This window comes from Candoia aspera, chromosome 8 (genome assembly GCF_035149785.1).
Source record: "Candoia aspera isolate rCanAsp1 chromosome 8, rCanAsp1.hap2, whole genome shotgun sequence".
NCBI lineage: Eukaryota > Metazoa > Chordata > Lepidosauria > Squamata > Boidae > Candoia > Candoia aspera.
In genome coordinates this window covers 47889510-47912878 of record NC_086160.1, presented here as the reverse complement: position 1 = coordinate 47912878, position 23369 = coordinate 47889510, and the positions used below count along the sequence as shown (strand labels likewise).

Below are 23369 nucleotides of genomic sequence, written 5' to 3'. Positions count from 1 at the left end.
GCTCTCTCGCACCCCTGCCCTTCACTTTCTTTCTTTTTTTTTATACCTTTCCTTTTTTTCCCCTTCCTCCGAGAGAAAACGCTGAGCTCAGCGAATCTGCAAAAGGGGCTCGCCGTCAGAGCCCAACCCGGAACGGAGCTGGTCCACCGAAGGAGGTGCGGAAGAGCGGCTCGCTTTAGCCCAGGGGAACTTCTGTTAACAATGCTCGGCAGCAGCCTGGGCTGCGCGCAGGTCCCAAAAGTCTCAACCAGCGGCGGCGGCGGCGGCGGCGGCGGCGGCGACAGCTAAAGCTTCGGCGCGGCGGGGAAAGAAAAGTAAGCGGAGCAGCAGCAGCAGCAGCAGCAGCAGCTCTAAGTGAAGGAGGGATCGCCTGCATTTCTTCCCCTTCGAAGGCGGTTTCAGTTGCCTTGCGAGCAAAGCCCGGGGGCTGGAGGGAGCTCAGCTCAAGGACTGGCACTTTTTCAAGCCAAGTTGCTCCGTCGCCGGCCCTTTCCCTCTGCTGCCTCGGGCATCTTGTTGAAGTGACCTGCTACACGTCCTCTCGCGTCGACCTCGGAGCTGTGGGGGGCTCTTGGGCATGCAGACGCTTCCCCGCCCTCACAAGTAGCTTGAGGAGGGGGAGTGGGACAAGCCCGCCTCTTGTTGGAAGGCAGCAGTGGATCCCGGACCCTCCGCCGACTCCTCGCATTGCGCCGGCCTTCGCGCGCAGAGGGGGAGAGATGCCCGCGGTGGTGGAGGCATTGACAGCCGCTCTCTTCCACCTGAGCGCTTCTGGTGATGTGGATTGACGCTGCGCGCCTGACGCTCACTGGACTTTCGGCCTGGCTGGATTGGCTTGTCTTGCTTTGCGTACTGGCCTGGACTTTGGCTGCTAGACGGGTTTGCTTCACCTTTCACGTTGTCCCACATCTGCATCATGGGTTGCCCGGGGGCAGGCAGCGCTTCTTCCATTTTGCTTCCTTGCCTTTGCTTCCTGCTGCTGCCCCTTCACGCCTCCACTGAGCCCAGGCAGCTTTTCCAGGTGTTGGAGGAGCAGCCACTAGGCACCTGGATAGGCACCATTGCCACCCGCCCAGGTTTCACCTATCGCTTGAGTGAGCACCATGCTCTTTTCTCTATAAATGCTACATCCGGAGAGCTGCACACGCTTGCCACTATTGACCGTGAGAGCCTGACCAGTGATGTGATGGACCTTGTTGTGCTTTCCAGCCAGCCGACTTATCCCAGTGAGGTGCGCATCATGGTGCTAGACCTCAATGACAATGCACCTGTCTTCCCAGAACCTTCCATTGTGGTGACTTTCAAAGAGGACACAGGTAGCGGCCGACAGCTTATCTTGGACACAGCTACTGATGCGGACAGTGGGACCAATGGTGTGGACCACAGCTCATACCGCATTGTGGGTGGCAATGAAGAGGGCCGATTCCGACTCAACATCACGCTTAACCCAAGTGGAGAAGGAGCCTTCCTGCACTTGGTCTCTCGTGGTGGGCTGGATAGAGAGTCTACTTCTGCCTATCAGCTGCTGCTGCAGGTAGATGACAAAGGGGTACCACAGAGACATGGATTCCTACAAGTCAATGTCACTGTGCAGGATATCAATGACAACCCACCTGTTTTTAGCCAGACTCTCTACCAAGCTCGAGTGCCTGAGGATGCCCCTGTTGGGGCCAGTGTTCTTCAAGTGACAGCAGCAGATGCTGATGAGGGCACCAATGCAGACATCCAGTATCGGCTGGAGGGGGCAGAGAGTGCTGGTGGAGATGGAGGTGGGGCGATTCCGTTTGAAGTGGACCCTGAAAGTGGGGTCATCCGCATCCGGGAGGTTCTGGACTATGAATCTCAATGGCAGTACTCCCTAACGGTTCAGGCTATTGACCGAGGAGTACCAGCTTTAAGTGGCCGTGCTGAGGCTCTAATCCGCCTGCTCGATGTGAATGATAATGAGCCACGGGTCAAATTTCGCTATTTCCCTGCCACCTCCCGTTTTGCCTCTGTGGATGAGAATGCAGCACCTGGCACAGTTGTGGCATTGCTGACTGTGAGTGATGCTGATTCACCAGCAGCCAATGGGAATATTTCTGTATCCATCTTGGGTGGAAATGAGCAGCGCCATTTTGAGGTACAGAGCAGCAAAGTCCCCAACCTCAGCCTCATCAAAGTGGCAGCTGCTCTTGACCGGGAACGCATCCCCACCTATAACCTCACCGTGGCTGTGACTGACAACTTTGGAAGTTCTCCTCCATCCCCTGGTTTGGTTCCTTCTTCTCTGAGTCCAGAGGGAGCTGCTCCTGCCCCAGTGAGCCGCTCTTCGGTGGCTAGCCTAGTCATCTTTGTGAATGACATCAATGATCACCCACCTGTCTTTGGACAGTCAGTGTACCAAGTCAATATTAGTGAGGAAGTGCCACCAGGCAGCTATGTGCAGGGCTTAAGTGCTACAGATCATGACTCTGGTCTTAATGCCAACCTGAAGTACAGCATAGTTTCTGGAAATGAGCTGGGCTGGTTTTGTATTAGTGAACACAGTGGCCTAGTTACTACTAAGATCTCTGATGCAGTCATGGCTACACCTCTCATAGGTATTTCTGGTCAAGATATGGCAGCATCTGGTGGGCTGGACCGGGAAATAGTTTCACAGGTGGTACTGAACATCAGTGCCCGCGATCAAGGTGTGCAGCCTAAAATTTCCTATGCAAAACTGGTAGTGAATATCCTGGATGTTAATGATGAAAAGCCCCAGTTTAGTAAGCCAGACGGATATCATGTGTCCATAGCAGAGAATGCCCCTCCAGGAACTGAATTGCTGGTCCTCGCTGCTGTGGATGGTGACTTGGGAGATAATGGGACTGTGCGATTCATCTTGCAAGAGAGTGAGATGGGGGGAAATTCAGGTGGTTTTTCAATAGTTACTTGGGGGGCCTTTCGCTTGGATCCTGTATCAGGTAGACTTAGCACAATCTCACAGTTAGACAGGGAGGAACAGGAAGAGTACTCACTGCATGTCCTGGCCACTGATCTGGGCAATCCTGCCCTCTCCTCAGTGGTTCAGGTCAATGTGAGCTTGCTTGATGTGAATGATAACAGCCCCTTATTCTACCCTGTCCAGTATTTTGCCCACATCCAAGAAAATGAACCTGCAGGCAGCTATGTTGTCACTGTATCTGCCAGTGATCCAGATCTAGGGCTCAATGGCACAGTTAGATACAGTATCTCAGCAGGAGACACTTCCAGGTTTCAGATTCATAGTCAGACAGGGGCCATTACCACCAAAACCATCCTAGACAGAGAAGAAAAAACTGCTTACCAACTACAAGTAGTAGCCAGTGATGGTGGCAATTTGCAGTCACAGAACCAGGCAATAGTTACAATCACTGTTTTGGACACTCAGGATAACCCCCCAGTATTCAGCCAGGAAATATACAGCTTTGTTGTATTTGAAAACGTTGCCCTGGGTTATCATGTAGGCAGTGTTTCTGCCTACACCATGGATCTCAACATCAACATCACGTATCTTATCACTACAGGTGACCAAAAGGGTATGTTTGAAATTAACAAAATGACTGGCTTGATTACCACTGCCAGTATTATTGACAGGGAAGAGCATGCCTTTTACCAGCTGAAGGTAGTGGCAAGTGGTGGAACAATAACTGGGGATGCTCTGGTCAATATAACAGTTAGAGACTTAAATGACAATTCCCCCCATTTTCTTCATGCAGTGGAAAGTGTGAATGTGGTTGAAAACTGGAATACAGGGCACACCATTTTCCAAGCCAAAGCTGTTGATCCTGATGAAGGTGTGAATGGCATGGTTGTTTACGGCCTAAAGCAAAATCCCAAGAATCTATTTAGTGTTGATGAACAAAATGGTACTATCAGTTTGACAGGGCTTCTTGATGTAAATGATGGGTCTTATCAAGTGGAGATTATGGCCTCAGATTTGGGAGTTCCCCAGCTTTCCTCTAGTTTCATTTTAACCGTCTCTGTACACGATGTAAATGATAACCCACCGGTATTTGACCAGCTTTCCTATGAAGTCACTATTTCTGAACTGGAGCCTGTGAATTCCAGATTTTTTAGCGTGCATGCTTCTGACAAGGATTCAGGTACAAATGGTGAAATAGCTTATAACATAATTGAAGGAAATACAGGAGATGCCTTTGGCATATTTCCAGATGGCCAGCTGTATATAAAAAGTGAACTAGACCGTGAAGTTCAGGACAGATATACACTTATGGTTGTGGCTTCTGACAGAGCAGTAGAACCACTCAGTGCCACAGTGAATGTTACTGTCATTCTGCAAGATGTAAATGACAATAGACCACTGTTTAACAGCACCAGTTATCTTTTTTATTATGAAGAGGAACAGAAAGGTGGGTCATTTGTAGGTAAAATAAGTGCTGTTGACAAAGATTCTGGATCTAATGGGGAAGTCACATATCTGTTTGCACACATGCAGCCTGATTTTGAATTGAACACTCTAAGTGGGGAAATAACAAGTACCCATCAATTGGACAGAGAATCCCTGATGAGACAAAGGGGAGCTGCTGTATTTACACTTACAGTTATTGCAGAAGATCAAGGGTTGCCAAAGCCTTTAAGAGATCAGGCAATAGTGCAGGTGTGCTTGAAGGATATCAATGATAATGTGCCAAAGTTTTTAAAAGAACTCTACCAAGCAACAATATCAGAATTAGCCCCAAACCTAACACAGGTTTTAAGGGTATCTGCTTCAGATGTTGATGAAGGTAATAATGGACTAATCCACTATTCTATAATTGAAGGAAATGAAGAAAACCAATTTGCAATAGATAGTGGCACTGGCCAGGTGACTTTAATTGGGAAACTGGACCATGAAGCTACTGCATTTTACTCCCTTACCATCCAAGCAGTGGATTCTGGGACAGTTCCCCTCAGCTCACTTTCTACCCTGAATATCAATGTTTTGGATGAAAATGACAATAGTCCATCCTTCCCTAAAACTACTTTATTTGTTGATATCTTGGAGAACATGAGAATTGGTGAACTTGTAACTTCAGCCACTGCTACAGATTCAGACTCAGGTGACAATGCTGACCTTCATTATAGCATTACAGGAACGAATAATCATGGAACATTTAGCATCAGTCCCAACACTGCCAGTATTTTCCTCTCAAAAAAGTTGGATTTTGAAACACAGTCATTGTATAAACTAAATATAACAGCAAAAGACAAAGGAAGGCCTCCTCGGTCTTCTACCATGTCAGTTGTAATATATGTCAGGGATTATAATGACAACCCACCCATGTTTCCAGCTGGAGACATTTTTAAGTCTATTGTTGAAAACATTCCTGTTGGGAGCTCAGTCATTTCTGTAACAGCTCATGACCCTGATGCAGATATTAATGGGCAGTTGGCATACACAATCATTCAGCAGATGCCAAGGGGAAACCATTTCCATATAGATGAAGTCAAAGGGACAATATATACCAGTGCTGAAATAGACCGTGAATTTGCTAATCTCTTTGAATTAACAGTCAAAGCCATGGATCAGGCTGTGCCTATCGAATCTAGAAGATTTGCTTTGAAGAATGTGACTATTCTAATAACTGACCAAAATGACAATGTCCCAACTTTTGTATCCCCAAATGCTCTGGCTGTAGATCCCTTTGTTGTCATTGGTACAGTCCTAACTACAATTGTAGCTGCTGATCCTGATGAAGGGGCAAATGGGGAGGTTGAATATGAAATAATTAATGGGGTCACAGACTTGTTTATTCTGGATCGCTACACTGGAGAACTGAGAGTGTCATCAGCTTTAGTGCCATCCCAGCTTATGTACAGCTTCATCGTTTCAGCCACAGACCTTGGTCGTGAGAGAAGAAAATCAACCACTGAGATGACTGTAATTCTACGAGGACTTGATGGGCCTATTTTCACTCAGCCAAAATATATTACCATTTTAAAAGAAGGTGAACCTATTGGGACAAATGTTATATCCATAGAAGCAGCTGGTCCTAGAGGGCCAGAAGCTCTTGTGGAGTATTTCATTGTATCGGTACGTTGTGAGGACAAAAAGTTTGGCCGACTCTTTACTATTGGCCGCCACACTGGTGTGATCCAGACGGCTGCTGTTTTGGACAGGGAGCAAGGAGCACACCTGTATCTGGTGGACGTTTACGCTATGGAAACATCTGCGGCCTTGCCCCGGACCCAGAAAGCCAAGGTAAAGTCTTTTATTTATCTCATTCCTTTCCTTTCTTATCCTCCCATTCTCTCTCTCCGTAGAGTTTTCAATTTCCAAAATACATCTTTGGTGTTTGATTTTTCTTACCAACTTAAACAGTCATGGCATGCAGCATTTACTAATTCTGCATGAACACTTTTAATCTCAGAGATGTTACTTTCTTTAGAATTACCAAGGTGTTGTCACTGTTCAGAAGCAACTTGTCTGATGGCATATAAACAAGATTTTTCTGCCTAATTAGTATTTGTCCAAAAGGTTCTGTTAGAGTTGAACAAAGCATAGCTTTGGGGATTTTTGTGTTTGTCTGACCCATTTAAGTGATTAGCATGCAGTGTAAGTTCCTCTTTTTATTCTATCTCTATTGGCCTGCAATTTGCATTACCTGTTTCATACCTGACATTTCTCAGTGTAGGCCAAGTGCAATTAGGGGAAAGAATCTCACTTCAGGCTTGATTTCAGCTTAACCTGTTAAATACAGATTTTTTTGCTTGTTGTACCACACTGTGACTTTTTCTTTCTGATCGTTGTATAATAATACAGTGTTGGATGAGACCCAGGGAAACTTAGCTGGTTCTTCCAAATGAGTTTCCCTTCACCGCTCTTTCCCGTTTCTATTTCTCTGGCCTTGCCAATATTCAGCTTTACAAAGAAATACAGAGAGGGTGAGAGTTACAGAAGCCAAACACTGAATACCAGAGTGATTCTTTTATTAGTAGTTCAGACTACATGGGTTTCAAAACATTACATAGGGCATTATTGTTACTATTATTATTTCAGAATGTTGTACTAAGTTCCTAATGGGTAATTTGTATCATGGGTGTATTTGTTCACATAATCTTTCATACAGTTAGAGTGAGCTCTGTCTTAGACATAGTTAAATAAAATACAATGCCAACCAAGGTGGGGCTTTTCTTTTTCCGTTTTGACATTGTTTGAGCCCTCATTTCTGCACAGTACTCTGACTTGTTATGTTTTTGCTCACAAAATCTTGGAACGCTCAGCCAGCAGGGGATGCCGGAAGTGGAGAATGACTCATCGGCTTCTGTGATGGTCTCAGAACTTGAGCTCTGAAACCAAACAGAATTGGACAGTACAGAAATTGCTGCCAAGGAATAATGCCTTAAGGCTGCAGTCTCACTTAATTAGGAGCAATCAAGTGAAACTCACCTCCTTATAAACATACAGAGTTTTGGACTGAAAAAATGCTGCCTTTTAATTTGAAGCAAGCATGACATACAGTATATTTGTTATTATATGCATAGTCTTGATACCAGTTGAAACCTATTATTCTGGATGAAGTATTTGAAGCTGTAGAATTCTGAAATGTTGGGATATGTTGTTTGGGATATTAGTACATATAACAGGATTATTTACTCTGGGGTAGTAATTTTTCTTTTGCCTAATAAATACTTGGATTTTTTTCTCCAAATGTGTCCATGAAGTCACCAGAAGTCAAGTTAGATTCTAAGAAGACTTACATTCTTAATGTAAAATTAGATTAACTTAATTTGTCTAGTTTATTTTTATTTTGTTCCTTTTTGGTTATCAGAAGAGAAATTATGGAAGTCTAACCATATAATTTCTTGCATGATTTTATAATCAATGCATTTTTAAGCTAAGTAGTCATTTAACTATTGTTATTGGAAGGAATCTTGCTATGTTTTATATATTTGGTGAATACTAGCATATAATACTAGCGAGTTGCAACCAGCAGGATTCTGTCCGGTGACAGTCTGGTCAATCAAGGTGATCAAAGTGACTAGCATATAATGTAACAAAAAAGAATGCCACCAACTGGTTTGACTTTACCTACAAGTTCAGCCCAGTTCAACCAAAGCAGCAAAGGCAAAATAAGCTTTACATTTCAGGATAGGTTGTAATTTTATATCCATTTATCTTGGCTTGGTCCCACTAAATTTAATGGGGTTTAGCTTTTGCATAGAACTGTATAGAATTATTAATTTGCTTTGCTACTTAAATCCTGATAAAATTATATCTGACTGTATTGAAAAGAGTGCATTAAGTGAAGCATCAGAGTTATTTTATTCAAATAATTAATGAAGTTCCTGTGAAAATAATAGATTATTGCAAGGAAGAAATGTTTGAACAAAATAACTATATTATTTCAACCTTATATTATACTGTAACAGTAAAACATGGTTTTGAATGAAAAATGATTTGATTATATAATTCCCCAAATTTAGTATTTGTTGTTTGAGTGAGATTGTTCTTATTGTATATTGGCAATGCTACACATGCTTTTCCAGAACAAAGTCCCATTGAGTTGAATAAGACTTAATCTTGTATAAGTCTGCATAGCATTCCAATCCTAATAATATGTTAAATGCATCCCAGGTGCTACTTGATTCTGCAAAAGTAACTTGATCAACCGAGCCTCAGAACTGACATATAACCAGAGGGAACTCATACGGGTTTTTATTTCTTTATGTTCCTTGACTTTCTCTAATATACTGATTTTGTAAGAGTTGTACAATTTCATTACAAAGGAATGCCATTTCCCCAATGCCACCTCCAAAGACTGTCACCTTCCCCTATTCCCTGTCTTCCTTGGCAGGAGTTATATGCCTGTAATAGTTGTTTCATTGTCATCAATTTCAACTGATGCTCTTTATAGCAACAAAAAAAACTTTACTTAATATTCTGTCAACAGCGAAGCTGCCAGACTTTAACTACAAAAGGTAGCAGCCTGATCTATGTTTGATTTTTCATGTTTTGAAATCAGAGTACAACTTAGAGACCTATTTAAACCTTCAAAAGGCTGCTCTAGACATTATGACAGAGGAGCCTGCTGAAACTGCCTGATGCTAATTTCAGGAAAATGGCAGTGTGAGCAGCTTCACTGAAAATCTCTACAGTAAGGTGGTACAGAACAAAACCCACATCCATTCTTTGTAGCTGCTGAAGCTACTGTGCTCTTGGACCATACATGGTACTAATACTTTTTTGATGCACATATACACAATTGGAAAAGAATGTTTCACAACAGATACTAAATGAGGAAGCAGATATGAAGAACCATATCAGTGTTTGAGCAGGAAATTCACATTTTTTAAGCTGCCCTGTGAAGAAGCAGGCAATATTAATATCTCTGTTAGGGTTAGGGTTTCATCCATGCTTTGGTTCTTAGCAACAGTGTGCTTTAGGATAAAGGCTCAAATAATATAAATATTATTATTTAGAAAAGATTCTACAACTATCTTCATAGGATTTTTGGTTCATAATTCCCTTTTTTAAAGTAGGAGAACCATGTAGTAACAGGATTAGTTTGAAAGATTCAGTCACTGAAGAGTATATGTTTCCTGATCAAACAGGTAAAGTAACTTATAAACTGTTTTTTTTTTTTACATTATTTTTCTTATGTATTTTCCAAATCCATTTAGAACAATTCCTCTGCAATTTTATCTAGGAGGGCATTTATTAACTGACATTGATTGCTCTGCTGTCTTTATTTCAACAAGAGACCTTTCTAATGATGTCTTAAACAAAGATTTCAGGCTATGATGGCTATAATATTAAGTTATAGAAATTATTTTGGTTACACTCGGCTGCAGAAAAATAATCCGATTTAGTGATTTCAGCTGTTATCTTTGGCTGCTTACAACAGAAGTGTTAGGTTTGTTTAACATGCTGTATTGGGAACATTCTCCTTTTTGTCACACAACTGAATGTTCTGCTAATGTCTCACATATTCTTCTTGTAATTATATATAGATATACATACAATAGAAGAGTTAGTCAAGTGATATGTGCGTTCATTGATTTTGAAGGAGTTTAAGTATAAGAAACAGCACACAACTGCAACTCTATGCAGTAATTGAAAGAAGGTGATTCCAAAGAAGGTCCCCTCCCTCTTCTCCCCACCCCCTGCCCCCCACCCAGTTCTTCTGTATTTGGAATAGCAAATGATACTCCATTAGGCAGAGGGCATGGAATCTATTCATGAGTAACTGAATAAAATTTAATTATGTAAAACTGAATGTACTCTTTAGAGCTACCATATCTGGGCTGCAAAAATCTGTAGGCCACTAGATTTACTGCTAGGATTTCTGCAGCCTAGCTCTACGGTACCTTTAGTCTTGAACTATACCCCTGTATATGCATGTGTAATTTAGTTGTATACAACTTATTACTCTAACTTTACAGTATGCAAGATCAAAAACTTTCTGTGGTGATCTAGAAGATGACCAGATAAAAAAAAAACATACCTCTGCAGTGATTAAGATTGATGTTTTCCTTGGAGTTTTCATATAACAATTTAGGTTCCCTGGTGTTCTTTTGGTTTCATCATTTTACTTCTTCCACTGGTGTTTTTGTAATCCATCATGAAGCCTCATGCTGTATGAATGATAAAGAAATATTTCCACTACAGGTGGACAGGATTGTCTTTACTTCTTAATAGTTTATTGGCTTTGACTTATATGTGGATTGGTTTTTACTGGGTCCTAGATATAACTCTTTCCCTGTAAGGTCAACATAAAAGCAGTTGATTTCTGTCAGTATTACTTGCACTAAATACTTTGTGGTTGTTTATTCATTCAGTTGCTTCCGACTCTTCGTGACTTCATTTAATATTGACTTGAATAAGGGGTGGGGGAATGTAATATACCAAAGACTGGCATTCCGTTGGAATATTATTAACAGTGCAATCTAATACAAGTATGAGCCCTTTGCTTACTTCAGTGGGACTGAATCCTACATAATATAGGTTCAGTTCATCTCTAAATGGTAATAAATGTGTTCATTTTTTTAATGTTGTCAGACCGTCCTTTGCTGAATTAAGGTTTGAATGTAGCAGTTTAAGCTTTTTTCTCAGATTATGGAGCTTTGGGTTTAGGGCATCTTTCTCAACCCATATTCCAAAGTGAAAACTTTAGACTCCTGATCAGTGAGAAGCAGCAAATTAACTCATTTGCATATTTTCCTCTGTGATTTAGCTTTTCTCTCTGTTTTTCCTTTCTCTCTGGTAAAATGCCTGGAATCCTGTAATAGCAATATGCTAGTCACAAGGCAAGTATTCCCTAGAGTCATTTGGGGCTATATTCAAAAAACTGGTTTACTTTTGCCAAGTATGTAATGGTCAAAACCTATGAAAATTAATCCATACAATAAGATCTCTTTGATTGAAATGATCTGATTCTTAAGCCATTTTGTCATCCATGAAGTAAATGAGAATGTTTGGTATGTTACTGATATTTTTGAAACTTCTTTTCTTTGATGTTTCCATTATCTTTGTTGAAGCGTCTTAGTGTCCGCGCTAAGGTTATCAGATCTGGGCTACAAAATCCACCTGACCACTAGATGGCAGCAAAGAGGTATAGAACCTTGAAAGTCTCTGCTGCCATCTAGTTTTCTGTTGTATTTTTTAAAGTATAGGTATGGTAGTTCTAGTCCACCCTCCATCACTAGATGGCAAAATAAGCTAAGGAGGATAACATTAATAAACTGGGTTCATCTTTAAATTAGGTTGGAAATGATCCATATCTACCTCCTTTTTCCTGCCGTGTGTGCATGTCTGTGTATTTGTATGTGTAATATGATTGAAGTCTGCAAAAATATGTTTGCATATGTGTTTAAATCAATCTCTGAGTGGATAGAATGACAGTTTATAGGAGAGAAGAAGCAAGATAATTAAGGGCTGATATTTATAGTAGGGAAATAAGTTATATTAACTAAAGGAAGTTTGTTAATTTTGTTTTTCTTTAAAAAGCAAAAGACATTACCCTGCCACAGAAAAATGATGTAAGTTTTCAATACCACATTTTTCTCTGAGGAGAAAAAAGAAAGCATTTTAAAATGTCAGAAGGCTGTTTTCAATTATAGCCTTTGTTTTCATTTTTATAAAAAGTTGGGGAAAATACCCACACAGTTGTATGTAACATGTAGTTTGGCACAAGTGTTCTTTATCTGTCAGAGAGGTAAAAGTTTCAAACAGTTCCGCAACTTATAATTAAATACAATTAAACAAGAGCCAATAATACTAAGCTATTTTAAATGACATCCTTGACAGGGATAAAACACCACCTGACTTTATAGCACTGGATTGTCTAATGAATTTGTAGTAAGGAATAGGGAGCAAAATACTTGCTTTGCAAAAGTTAGAGTGTGTGGGAGAAGAGAGAGAAATACATGTACCTGCCAAAATACTTGGCCTCAGACAAAAGGACATTGGGTGACAGTAACTGATAAATATGTATTATTATTACTATTATTACTGTTATTTTTTCTCTGATGAGTTCTGTGTATATGGCTACTCATACATAGCATCTATGCAGTAGAATAATTGTAAAATAGTAACAGAACAATTACAGAAATAAATAGAGATAAAAACAAATTCTAGAATCCATTGTTTTGCTGTGACTTTATTTAACAGCAGGGCACAACAACCCTGCTTTAATGAATAAAGGCAGGACAAACATTGTTTCCTTGAAATTTAGACTCCATGAAAAATATTTATAATTAAGGTTGAATTTTTAGCAAATTAATATTAGTAGTCTTAATGATGTTTTTTGCATTACAGTTAAATGAGAAACCAATAAGATACAAAGCAGAACACCACCCTCCAATGTTAAGTCTCAGAGGCATTATGGAAATAAAAATGGTGAATTGCTGCAGCCTAGCACTTTGTTTGGAAATAAGTTCAGCTCTTTAAAATAAAACAAAACATAACGTGAGTTGGGAACATACAGGAGGGCTGGAGAGAAGAGAAAAAATCCATCTCACTCATTGGCTTTCAGTTAAATGGATATATACTGATGGTCTTTTATGTTATTCTTAAGAAGTTTTCAAACATCCAAATGGGCTCATTTCTTGGAAAGATAGTTATCCATTTAGCTTTTTGCCCCTTATGTTCATTATGCTTTGCAATCTACTACAAAATAACTTATATTTTCCAGAAAAAACAATAACAACTAAGTTCTCAAGAGTTCAAATAGTGGTACCATAAATAAAGAGCAACTCATGAAAACTCAATTCTTTGTTTTCAAATATTTGAGCTAGGATGGGCCCATTGAGACTCAGGTATATTTCCCATAATAGGAACTTCCTCATCAGAAAGAGTGATTACTATCATAAATCAATGTTCAGCTTGGGTTTGTAAAAGAAATAACTCTTTTTTCTCTATATTAATTTGATTTGTTAAAATAACTAATTGTCATGATTGTATGAACAGTAAACACATCTTATTGTCTCTGCCTTATTGCAAGGTTTTTTGACTCTTGCAATATCCTCATAGTAAATCTTGAGACCAATCATGGAAAAAAATAAAATGGCATTACAAATGTCTCATTAAAATACAATGGAAGCACTCAAAATTTTTTCACTTGCCTTCCTGAAAATCTGCAGAAGCTTAAAGTATTCTGCCAGTTGAACCACTGGGTTTTTCTTACTTCAGTTTAAGAATCCCAGATCATTTTATCAAAATTGACAGATTAAATTACGATGAAGCTTTGCCTGAACATACCATTTGGATTATATGTGGAGGGTTCACTACTTTTTTATTTCAAAAATAACCATGTTCTTGGAAATCTACAACATAATGTATAAAACTTCTATTTGCAGTGCTTGTTTTTATATACTATATCGATGGGTTTATATTTCTAGGCAAGTAAATCTCCCATATGCAATATATACCCAGACAAATATTTACTGTGTATATGAACAACCCTTGAGAATTTGATCTCTGTTAATAGATCTACCATGTAATTATTTCTTTTTATGATCTTTGGCTTAAAATATTCATTACTGAGTCCACTGATTGTTCAGCCAAGTATTAAAGAACTTTGTTCAGTTCTTTGGAGAAGAACTTGGAGAAGATTGACTGAGGTTCTGTTTGGTTTGAATGTTGCCACATAGCCTGGGGAATAGTGATGGTTTTAATTTACATTTTTTAGTTGGATCATGAGTGGTTTTATATGCTTCAAAGTCATTGTGGGATGCTTGTATATTACCTGTCACTGTTTTACAGTTCAAGGATCTGATGCTCTATTGAAAAATTAATAACTTTTTTTAAAAATAGCATCTAGTAACAATAGCAAGAACAATATCATAAAACCATACATTTGCTGTATTTGCTGGAGATGAGAAGCAGGAAAGAATGTGCAAACTTGTGGAGTGTTACAGATGTTTTTAAACAATGGTTAATAAATTCCATAGTAATATTTCTGCTCCAGTCTCTAAGATCAGCATGGATAGTCTTTTGGTGACTAGAACCTGCAGTATTTGGGAGATGTTCTAGGGTCACAGGGTTGAGGTTGCATCAAGCAAATGAATTTGGGGCAGGGGGAAAGAAGAGGAAGATAAAGGAAATTTATTTGCTTTGGAAAACTAAGCTAAATCTACTTTTATGGTTTACAGTATAAGGCTTGGGAGGGATATTTCCTACTTCATATTGACAGAGACCACAATAAAAGGAGCTCACGTTGCTCACTAGTGTTTCAATAAGTAATGTAATTGTTTTTGTAAGACTGTATAATACAATATGCAGTACATATAAATGATATGGGTCTGATGGTATAAATAAACTTTGGTCAAGATCCATATGCTATGGAAGCTCAGTACAGCACCAAAATCCCTTGGACGCTGCTGCAGCTTCTCCTTTTAGTTCTACAATCTATTCATCTGCCCTTTCCAAGCCTAAGAACAGCACAGAATGAAAGAGATTCACAGGTTTTGCCTGCAATGTAATGGTTTCTATTGACCATAATGGAAGAGACAACTGAATTGGCAACAACATAGTAACTGGAAGAATGGAGCATCTGCTCTGAGTAACGTCAAGCCATATTGCCAAAGGATTTCTAAAGCTGGATGCACATTGGCTATCAGGATTTTGTCTTTCCATTATCATTATATAAGGTAGTTTTCTAGAAAGCTACTGTACATTCTTGTAGACAATGCAGATAAGTGTTTTCCTTTCATTATGTATTTATTAATAGTACAACCTTTCAAGAAACAATAGTCTTTTAGAACAAAACAAGCAAAGGTTTTACTGATGTCCTTTCACTCTTTATGTAAATAATATAAGGCATTCCTAGAGTACCTTACAAAATATGTCTTTACCAGTCTGTTTCTTACTTGTGGATTATGGGCATTAGCATAACCATTATATGATCAGTTATAAGTATTTTGTACAGGTTTTGAAAAAATCAAGATGAAACTATGTAAAAGCCTGATGAGAATGAATGGATGGATGAATGAATGAATAAATAAGTAAATAAGTATAAATAAATATGAATAAATGAGAAAATAGGTCTACCTGGCTGTTTACAGGTTCTTTATTTACTTTACTACTTAGTACTGTTTATTCAGTCATAGGAGGTTTTATTGGAATTTTGTTTTATAGGCTTATTTTTCAAAGTAGCAAACTCTGACTATCAGGATTAAAAATCCAGTTATGATGATTGTAAAAGAGAACCAAAGAAGCCCATCTATAATTTTTGGAAACAGGCTTAAATGTAGGGCTATTACATCTGGACTACTAAAATTCAGATGACCACTGGGATGGCAGCAAAATGTTAGAATTTTCTGAACCTCCTTGCTTTGATCTATATGTTTGCATCCCAAATATGTTCACCCTATTTAAATGGTAATGCATAATTAATCAATTTTCAGAGAAGCAATTTTGACACAGACTCACAAGGTTAAATTAAATTAAATTAATAAGTTCTTACAGAAGAAGGCTGTCTCAACCTTTTTGTACTAGATCAGTGGTTAACAACCTTTTTAAATCCAAGGCACAATATTGAATGTGAGGTTCTTTGGTACACCAGAAAATTATTAATCATATATAGGTTATACTCTGTAAGGCATGGTTCAAGGGGAAGTTATACAATTTTATTAGGATTTAAGAAATAAGACAAAAATCTTGTGACACACTAGAAACAAGCCTGTGGCACACCTGTATGCCATGGCAAGCTAGTTGAGAACCACTGTACTAGATAGGTGTGTTTCTAACAGTGGAGCTGCCACAAAAGGGCAGATCCTGCTGATCCAAGTAATCGGATATGTTTATAGCAGGAGACAAGATCCATCATACAGTCAAGCCCAAATTGGGGATAGACCATTTAATTAAGAAGATCTACATTCATTTTACAGTTGAAGCTCAAAAGTTTTTAGTTTTACTATTTAGCAAATAATTTTTTATTACATCAATTTCAAAGGGAAAGCTAAGCAGCAGCTTAGTCTTCTCCTATTAAAATCAGTGGAGCCAAACAGCATTCCACTTTCATTGGATTGTTCTTCTATTGTGTTCAGGTTTTATAGTACTGGAGATCATGAAATGGGTAATTTAGTTAATAGATTGGGTTGTTAAATGTTCATTCTCTCCACCCCTCATTCATTATCTCCTCCTACCTCATCTCACACTATAGAATATTACATCCCAAAAACAGTACTAGTTTATTTGGATACATATGATCTAAAGGTTGTTAATATCTCTAAATAGAATGTGATTTTTAAACAATATTTATCTTACTATCTACAAAAAGGTATGTTTTCTGTTTTGTTTTTTAAAGAAAAGTTCTTAGAAGGTCATTAGACTTTGGAGTGCTATTCTCTCCTTTGGCCTTAACACTAAAACTCTAGATGCTAATTAGCGATGCTTTAATAAAATCGTTTGAAGTTCTGTGGACTGCATCTTCCATCATTTAAAACGTTTCTATGGCCACAAAGAAGTAACCCTTATTCAAACCTCTTTACAAACTTTTTTTTAAGTGCAAACTTTTGGAAAGTGAAAAGGCTGTTGGGTAATGAGTCTCAATTGTCTGAATTTTCGAACTACTACAGAAATTGATTTTTCTTTCTTTCTAATTGTTCTCTTTTTATCTTTTTATTTTAAATCAGAAAGCAGTTGACTAACATTGCTCTTTTTGGACAACAAAAGTGTTGGAAAATCTTTTAGACATTTTATTGCTGCACTTTTTCACAATAGAAAATAGAAAATAAAGGCTCTTTCCACTTGATTAGATAGTAAGGCGAACATCGTCTGAGTGAAGAAATACCTTAACATTCCCTGATTTTCCTCTCTTTATATTATTGTCTCTCTCTATTTAATTTGACAAAATAAGAAAACTGTGCCTAATCAGCCACAATGCAGTCATTCAGAAAGAACTTAACTTTGCAAGAACTGATGCATTTTTATATTGGCTAATGACTTGAGGGAACCATTGCAACATGTGAAAACTGGGGTTGGGATGAGAGAAAAAGAAAAATTATAGCCATCTTTTGGTTCACAGGAGCAAGAGATGCAGGTCATTGACTTGATTTTCATGGGAAGACTGACTCTGGCTTTCTCGCAGACTTGGTGACTAAACAACCTGATATTGACAGTCCTGGTTAGGGAGGGTGATGTGCAGCAGCATTATGCATTGGTTTGTTGAGGCAAAACAAGGCAAGATTTAAAAGAAAGATCTGAAAGGAGAACAATAGTTCTAGTGTCCAGAACTAGACTTCTGCTTTCTTAGTGGAAATGTCATTTAGCATTCCGACAGGAGAAATATTAATCATTAAAATAAAATATGCCAGTTAATCAACTGAAGAAAAAAAGAGAAATACTAAAAAAGCTGTAATCTGTCCAATTTTTTTTTAAAGTATATTTTTTTGAATGTGGAAGAGAAACTATAAATATAGATGTTCTTTTATAAAAAAGCTTTTATAAAATATTCCTTGCAACATTTGTTGGTTACCCAATTTTTTACTCCATGTTAGCCACAGTAATTCATCCATAAACATATCTGGTTTCCTTCGCATACATTTCTCACTTTAGTGTTTCTAAATACAATTAATTTCCACACTCATACATACAAATTTCATAGATTTAAATAACTTAATCTTTATTCTTATCTATGGCTTATAAATCCTTATATATCGGCACTTGGTGTTAGTTTGGGCATTCCTTCTTTCTAATCAAATGAATCCATCTGTCTACTATATATGGAAAATAACAGTGTCAAAAACCCTCAGTATCTCACTTTTCACACTTCATATCTCAATGAACTAAGCCAATATTTTTATTTATTTCTATTGTGTTCACATAGCTATAGAACTTCCCAGGATAAAGGTGACTTTTAAGTCAATTCCCATGAATAAAGACCTTTTCTTACTTGCATTTGATGCCAGAATTAATGGGCTGTTCATACAGCATTGATGATACATAATATGCAAATAGTATTAAGTGTATAACTCATATACTACAGTAGTCATAGGAAACCAGCCACTGTTCTTTTATTAGTTCTGAAATACCTGTTGCAAGAAAACATTGAAAAAATAAAATTGATCAGTAATCTTGAGAAATTATCTCTGTTTATTTGCAATAACATCTTGCAAAAACATGCCTTCAATAATTTTTATCTTTTTCCCCAAGGAACATCTCTATTTTCAAGAAGTCAGTTACAACTCAATATGCCACAACCTTTGTATATATGGCTAATGAAGAAGTTACACTGTTGAAAGTGACAGATCATTCTGAAATAGGAAATAATGGCTTGTATTATAGAGGCTAAATAGTAATAACTTAGTATGAGAACAATTGCCCATAAAAATGTTTAGATATGTTTAAGTTTCATAGCACAGAAATTCTCTTGTAATACCATCAGCATGAGCCAGTGGATTAAAAAAAAAACCTGTTGCTTTATCACTCTTGCTTTTAATTTGTCTCTATGTATTTTTTTTCAAGGAGAACTGGACGCTGAATTGCTGCCCAATATCATATGAGTGATGCCACATAGATAATGACCGCAATTCAAGAAGTATTTGACATACAGCTAAAATTTATTTAGAAATCAGTGTAAAAGATATAATCAATGTAAAAACATGGATATTTTGGTAATTTCTGAAAGTAATCAGTCATGGGTCAAATTTGCACAATTCATTGGACCTTCAAGTGATCTTGCTAATTAAACACAGTGATAGTTAATGTTATGTCATTCTATGCAAAGATTCCAGGATCAAAGATATATTTCAGAAGAGACATTTTGGTCACAACAGAATAAAGCAAGAATACACAGTTATTAGTTATTTGTGGTACTTTCAAAGAAATTTGTATTGCTGTTTCTTCATTGTGAACTAAAGAGGTTTGTCTTTATAGAGAAAATATTTCCTGGAGACTTAAGAGTTGTTATTTTTTAAATACTTCTAGCATTGCAAAACTTCAGCTAAAGGTAAACCTAGCATGGATTGTCATTCTTAAATAGCTATGTGTTAAAAAAAAAAGAAATATATCTGTGCTACAGCTGTGTATCTTGATTGACACAGTAATTCCCTAAAATGAGTGGTCCTGCTGATTTAACTGTGTGTTTGTGGGTGTGTCAGCAGTATATCTACAGCATTTTTTTCCAGGGGGCACAAAAGTGTTGCTGATAAAAGCTGCTTTGTCACTGTAACTCTCTTTGAATTATTTCAAAGGCCAAGGTGACAGCTGCCTTATTGCTTACATGGACATCAAGGGTGGTCTCATTTTTGCACAAGCTAATAATTTGTTTCAAGCAAAGTGGTGTCTGCCATTATTTACTTCAAGCACAGTCCTTCTTTTATCTGGTAATAGTGGCAGATAAAGAATGGCCAAATGTGTTAACAATTCCTTATAAACTTTTTTATGACAAAAACTTTACTTTGACTGCATGGGGTGAATCATATTTAAATGTCTTATGAACAGTGAGACCATACTGAATTATTTAGAGCAACAAAAATCAGCCAAACACTAACACACAGTTTTGCAGGCCATTGAATTTTAATTCTAATGTTAAATTTATTTAATTTATTTACAATATATGCCATTTTATGCTTCCAATTTCTTCGGTTAGTGCAGAACATTATAATGTGTTAGCAATATCAGAGCAATATTAGTAATACCAGAGTGGATAATAAGATGCTATTCCTTTCAGAATTACCTGGTATCCCATTCTCTATCTTTCTGATACTCCATTTTCTCTTTCTGATACCTACCTTCTTCTTTGTCTTGCTATTCTTTTTTATATCTCTTTCATCTCTTTCCTTTTTCATGCACCAAGCTAGACCCTGCAGTTTTGAAGTAATGTTCTGCATTTCCATCAGTAAATGTTCTTGCATGGAATCTTCTTTCCATGCTGTTGTGGACATCTAAGACACTTCCTGATGGGAATATCCCTAACTAATGAACATAGCAATACTCTCAATACACTTGGTAGCCACAACAACCATTTATTTATTTCACTGAATGATCATCAGTTTAGATTTTTAAAAAAATAATTAAAAAGGAAAACAACAACAACAACAGTGTTCAGCTTTGCACCAGCTGTTGCTTGTTTTCACTGTGGGAACACAAAATTTAGCTAATATATAGGAGATGTATAGCCACTGTAATGGTTCCTTTTTAGTCTAGAATATTCACATAATGAGAGCACAAATAAAGCATTTCTTGAAATGTTACATAAAAACTTATGTGGTACTCCCAGGCATACCTCTTGCACTCTTAGAATAGCATTCAGTCTTACAATCAGCAATTTAAAGGAACAAATTATAAGCATTCATTGTGGTTTTTTTTTCTCATGAGTCATTGCCTTAATTGTTCTGTCAGATATAATCCTTAATCATATGAAATTAAGTTACATTGAAATAAAAAATAAATTTTCAATACATCTTTACAATTGGGATTATTGTTTTGATAACTATACTTTTAGAATATAGGTGAAATTGTATTTCAAGGTATTAATGAAATCATTTCTCAATAATATGAATTTAAGAGCAAAATTAGAATGCAAGGTCATTGTTCTATTGATGTTACTTTTTGTCTATATCCCACTTATCTCAAAGATAATATACCCCTGTTACTATTGTTACAGACTACAGAGTATCTATTGGTACTATCTCTTCACTGATTATAGAATTTCTTCCTTCCTTCTTGATCTAAAAGCAAACAATAGATTTATTTTTTCAGTTGGTAATATTTCTGTATTCAGCAACTTAGCTTTTTTATTGCTGCTGTTTGCCTCAGTCACTGATGGAATTTTTTTATTATACTCTTAATTCAATTGCACTGAAGTTTTTGGAAATAACGTGGGTGTTACCTCCAGTTGTCAAGTAAAACATCCTCTGTTGTCAAGTTGTAACAGCCTTGAATGAGTAATGACCTGAGAAGGATTTGAAATATTGACCTCAAGGTGAAAAGCCTTGTATCCCATTACAAACTTCACAGCACTCAAGTCTTCTTACAATTTTTTCCCCCCAAAAAAGAAGATATGTACTAGGATTAACATTGTTAAAGATATAATATTATAGCCCTATACATGTCTCCTCAGAATTAAAACCCACTTTGTGGAGCTTATTCCCAGATTAGTGAGTATGGTACTAATTCCAGTTGTAATTTAGTCCAAGTATGTTTAACACATGTATGTAAATTAAGCTATATAATCTAAAAAGTGTCATTATCCTGAAGAGATTAATTTATTAAGTTAATAGTAATTAACAGGGTTAGTCTTTATACTTTATTTATTTGTTCATTTAATATCCCACCTTTATTATTTTTATAAATAACTCAAACTGGCGACATACCTAATACTCCTTCCTCCTCCTCTTTTCCCCACAACAACAACTCAGTGAGGTGAGTTGGGCTGAAAGAGAGAGTCTGGCCCAAGGTCATCCAGCCGGCTTTCATGCCTCAGGCAGGACTAGAACTCTCAGTCTCCTGGTTTCTAACCCATTGCCTTAACCACTAGACCAAACTGGCTTTTTAAGTCACAGTGGGATAATTGGTCTGGATTATCAGCTTAAAATAGACTGAGGAACTGTTATTTTGAGGATATAATGTAAAAGGAAGTTTAACAATCTGTGGCTTAAAAAAAACTATGTAGCCCTTTGGTGGCAGGTCCTCCAGCAGCCCAATGGTAACTATGGTCAGGAGGTATAATGGCTCCTAGAAAGAGCAATAGCTTCTTCCCCCATAGCAAAATCACACAAATTTCTGGTCACAAGCATAAAGGATAATTGGCAACTTGCTATTCCACTGGGGTATGGATGTTTGTTCAGTGCGGTACTATGTTATAACTGACATTTTTCCAAATAGCTAATCAGTAGTCTGTCGAGATCTACTGTCAACACTGTTCCCCTGAGATTAGATTGGCCCGAAGCCTGCCAGCCTTTCGGAAGGCCCTTAAGATATGGTTATGTTCCCAGGCATGGAGGTTGAGTGTTAGTGGAGCCTGTGGTATGCTATGTTCTTTTGACTGGTTTGGTCTCTTGGCTCCTGCATGTGTTGCTGTGTTTTATACTCTGGTTTGTATTGTTTTTACCTGCTGTAAGCTGGCCAGAGTCACTATGTGGACATATATACCTGATAAGTATGCAAAGCATTACAGCATTAGTGTTTAGCTTGAGCACACTCGCATCAGTGACAGTGTAAAATCCCTGACAACCCTAGCACCATCACAGTGCAAAAGAATATAACGTCAAAATGGGCTACATCAAAAAAAAAATCTGGTATCAAATCAAGCTCAACTCCTGGTAACTTAGTAGGAACGTCCATATAGTTTTCTTGGCAACAAATGGCTTGTCATGCCTTGTTCCCAGATGTTTTTTTCAACTTTCCTGTCTAGCTTATAGCATCAGTATTCCTTCAGAATGTCACATCCTAGTTCTAGTCATACACAAGCCTGCTTGGCTTACAGTGTAGACTGGCACCTTCTGAAACACAGAACTCAGAGGAAGAGCCATTTTTAAGTGGGTATAAGGTGTGTGGAGTTTTGTATATAAGCATAATTTGTTGGCAGTATTTTACTGTGGTAGAGAATGAATGCAATTTTGTGTACTTCAAATGCTAGACTATAACTTTATCACCACTGGATATATTGGTTGGCCTTGATGGAAGACATACAGTATGAAGTGTAACCATTTGGAGAAAGCTGAAGTTATGTGTGCTACTAATTGTACAATACATTGAAAAAGCATGCTAAAACCAAAGACTAATAACTGCAAATTGTATGATTCTGTACTAAGTAGGTGTCATTTATGTCTTCATACTTTATTTTAGTCTGAACTGTCTATAAAGTCTTGAAGTTGGCATTTCTTAATTCATGTTCATTCTTTAAAGGAATGTTCATGATCTTCCTAATAGGTTTTCCTGTCTTTTCTTATGTTGCATGTGTTTTATGGCTTAGATT

The 23369-nt window shown here is 37.7% G+C and overlaps 1 protein-coding gene across 1 annotated transcript in view; it reads left to right on the top strand.

The window, feature by feature from the left end:
• Positions 1-916: 916 nt before the first annotated feature.
• FAT4 (FAT atypical cadherin 4) overlaps positions 917-23369 on the top strand; it is a 125947-nt gene continuing 103494 nt past the window's right edge. The window contains exon 1 of the mRNA XM_063309751.1: positions 917-6205. Within this exon, the coding sequence (XP_063165821.1) occupies positions 917-6205 (5289 nt within the window). The remainder of the gene's footprint in view (positions 6206-23369) is intronic.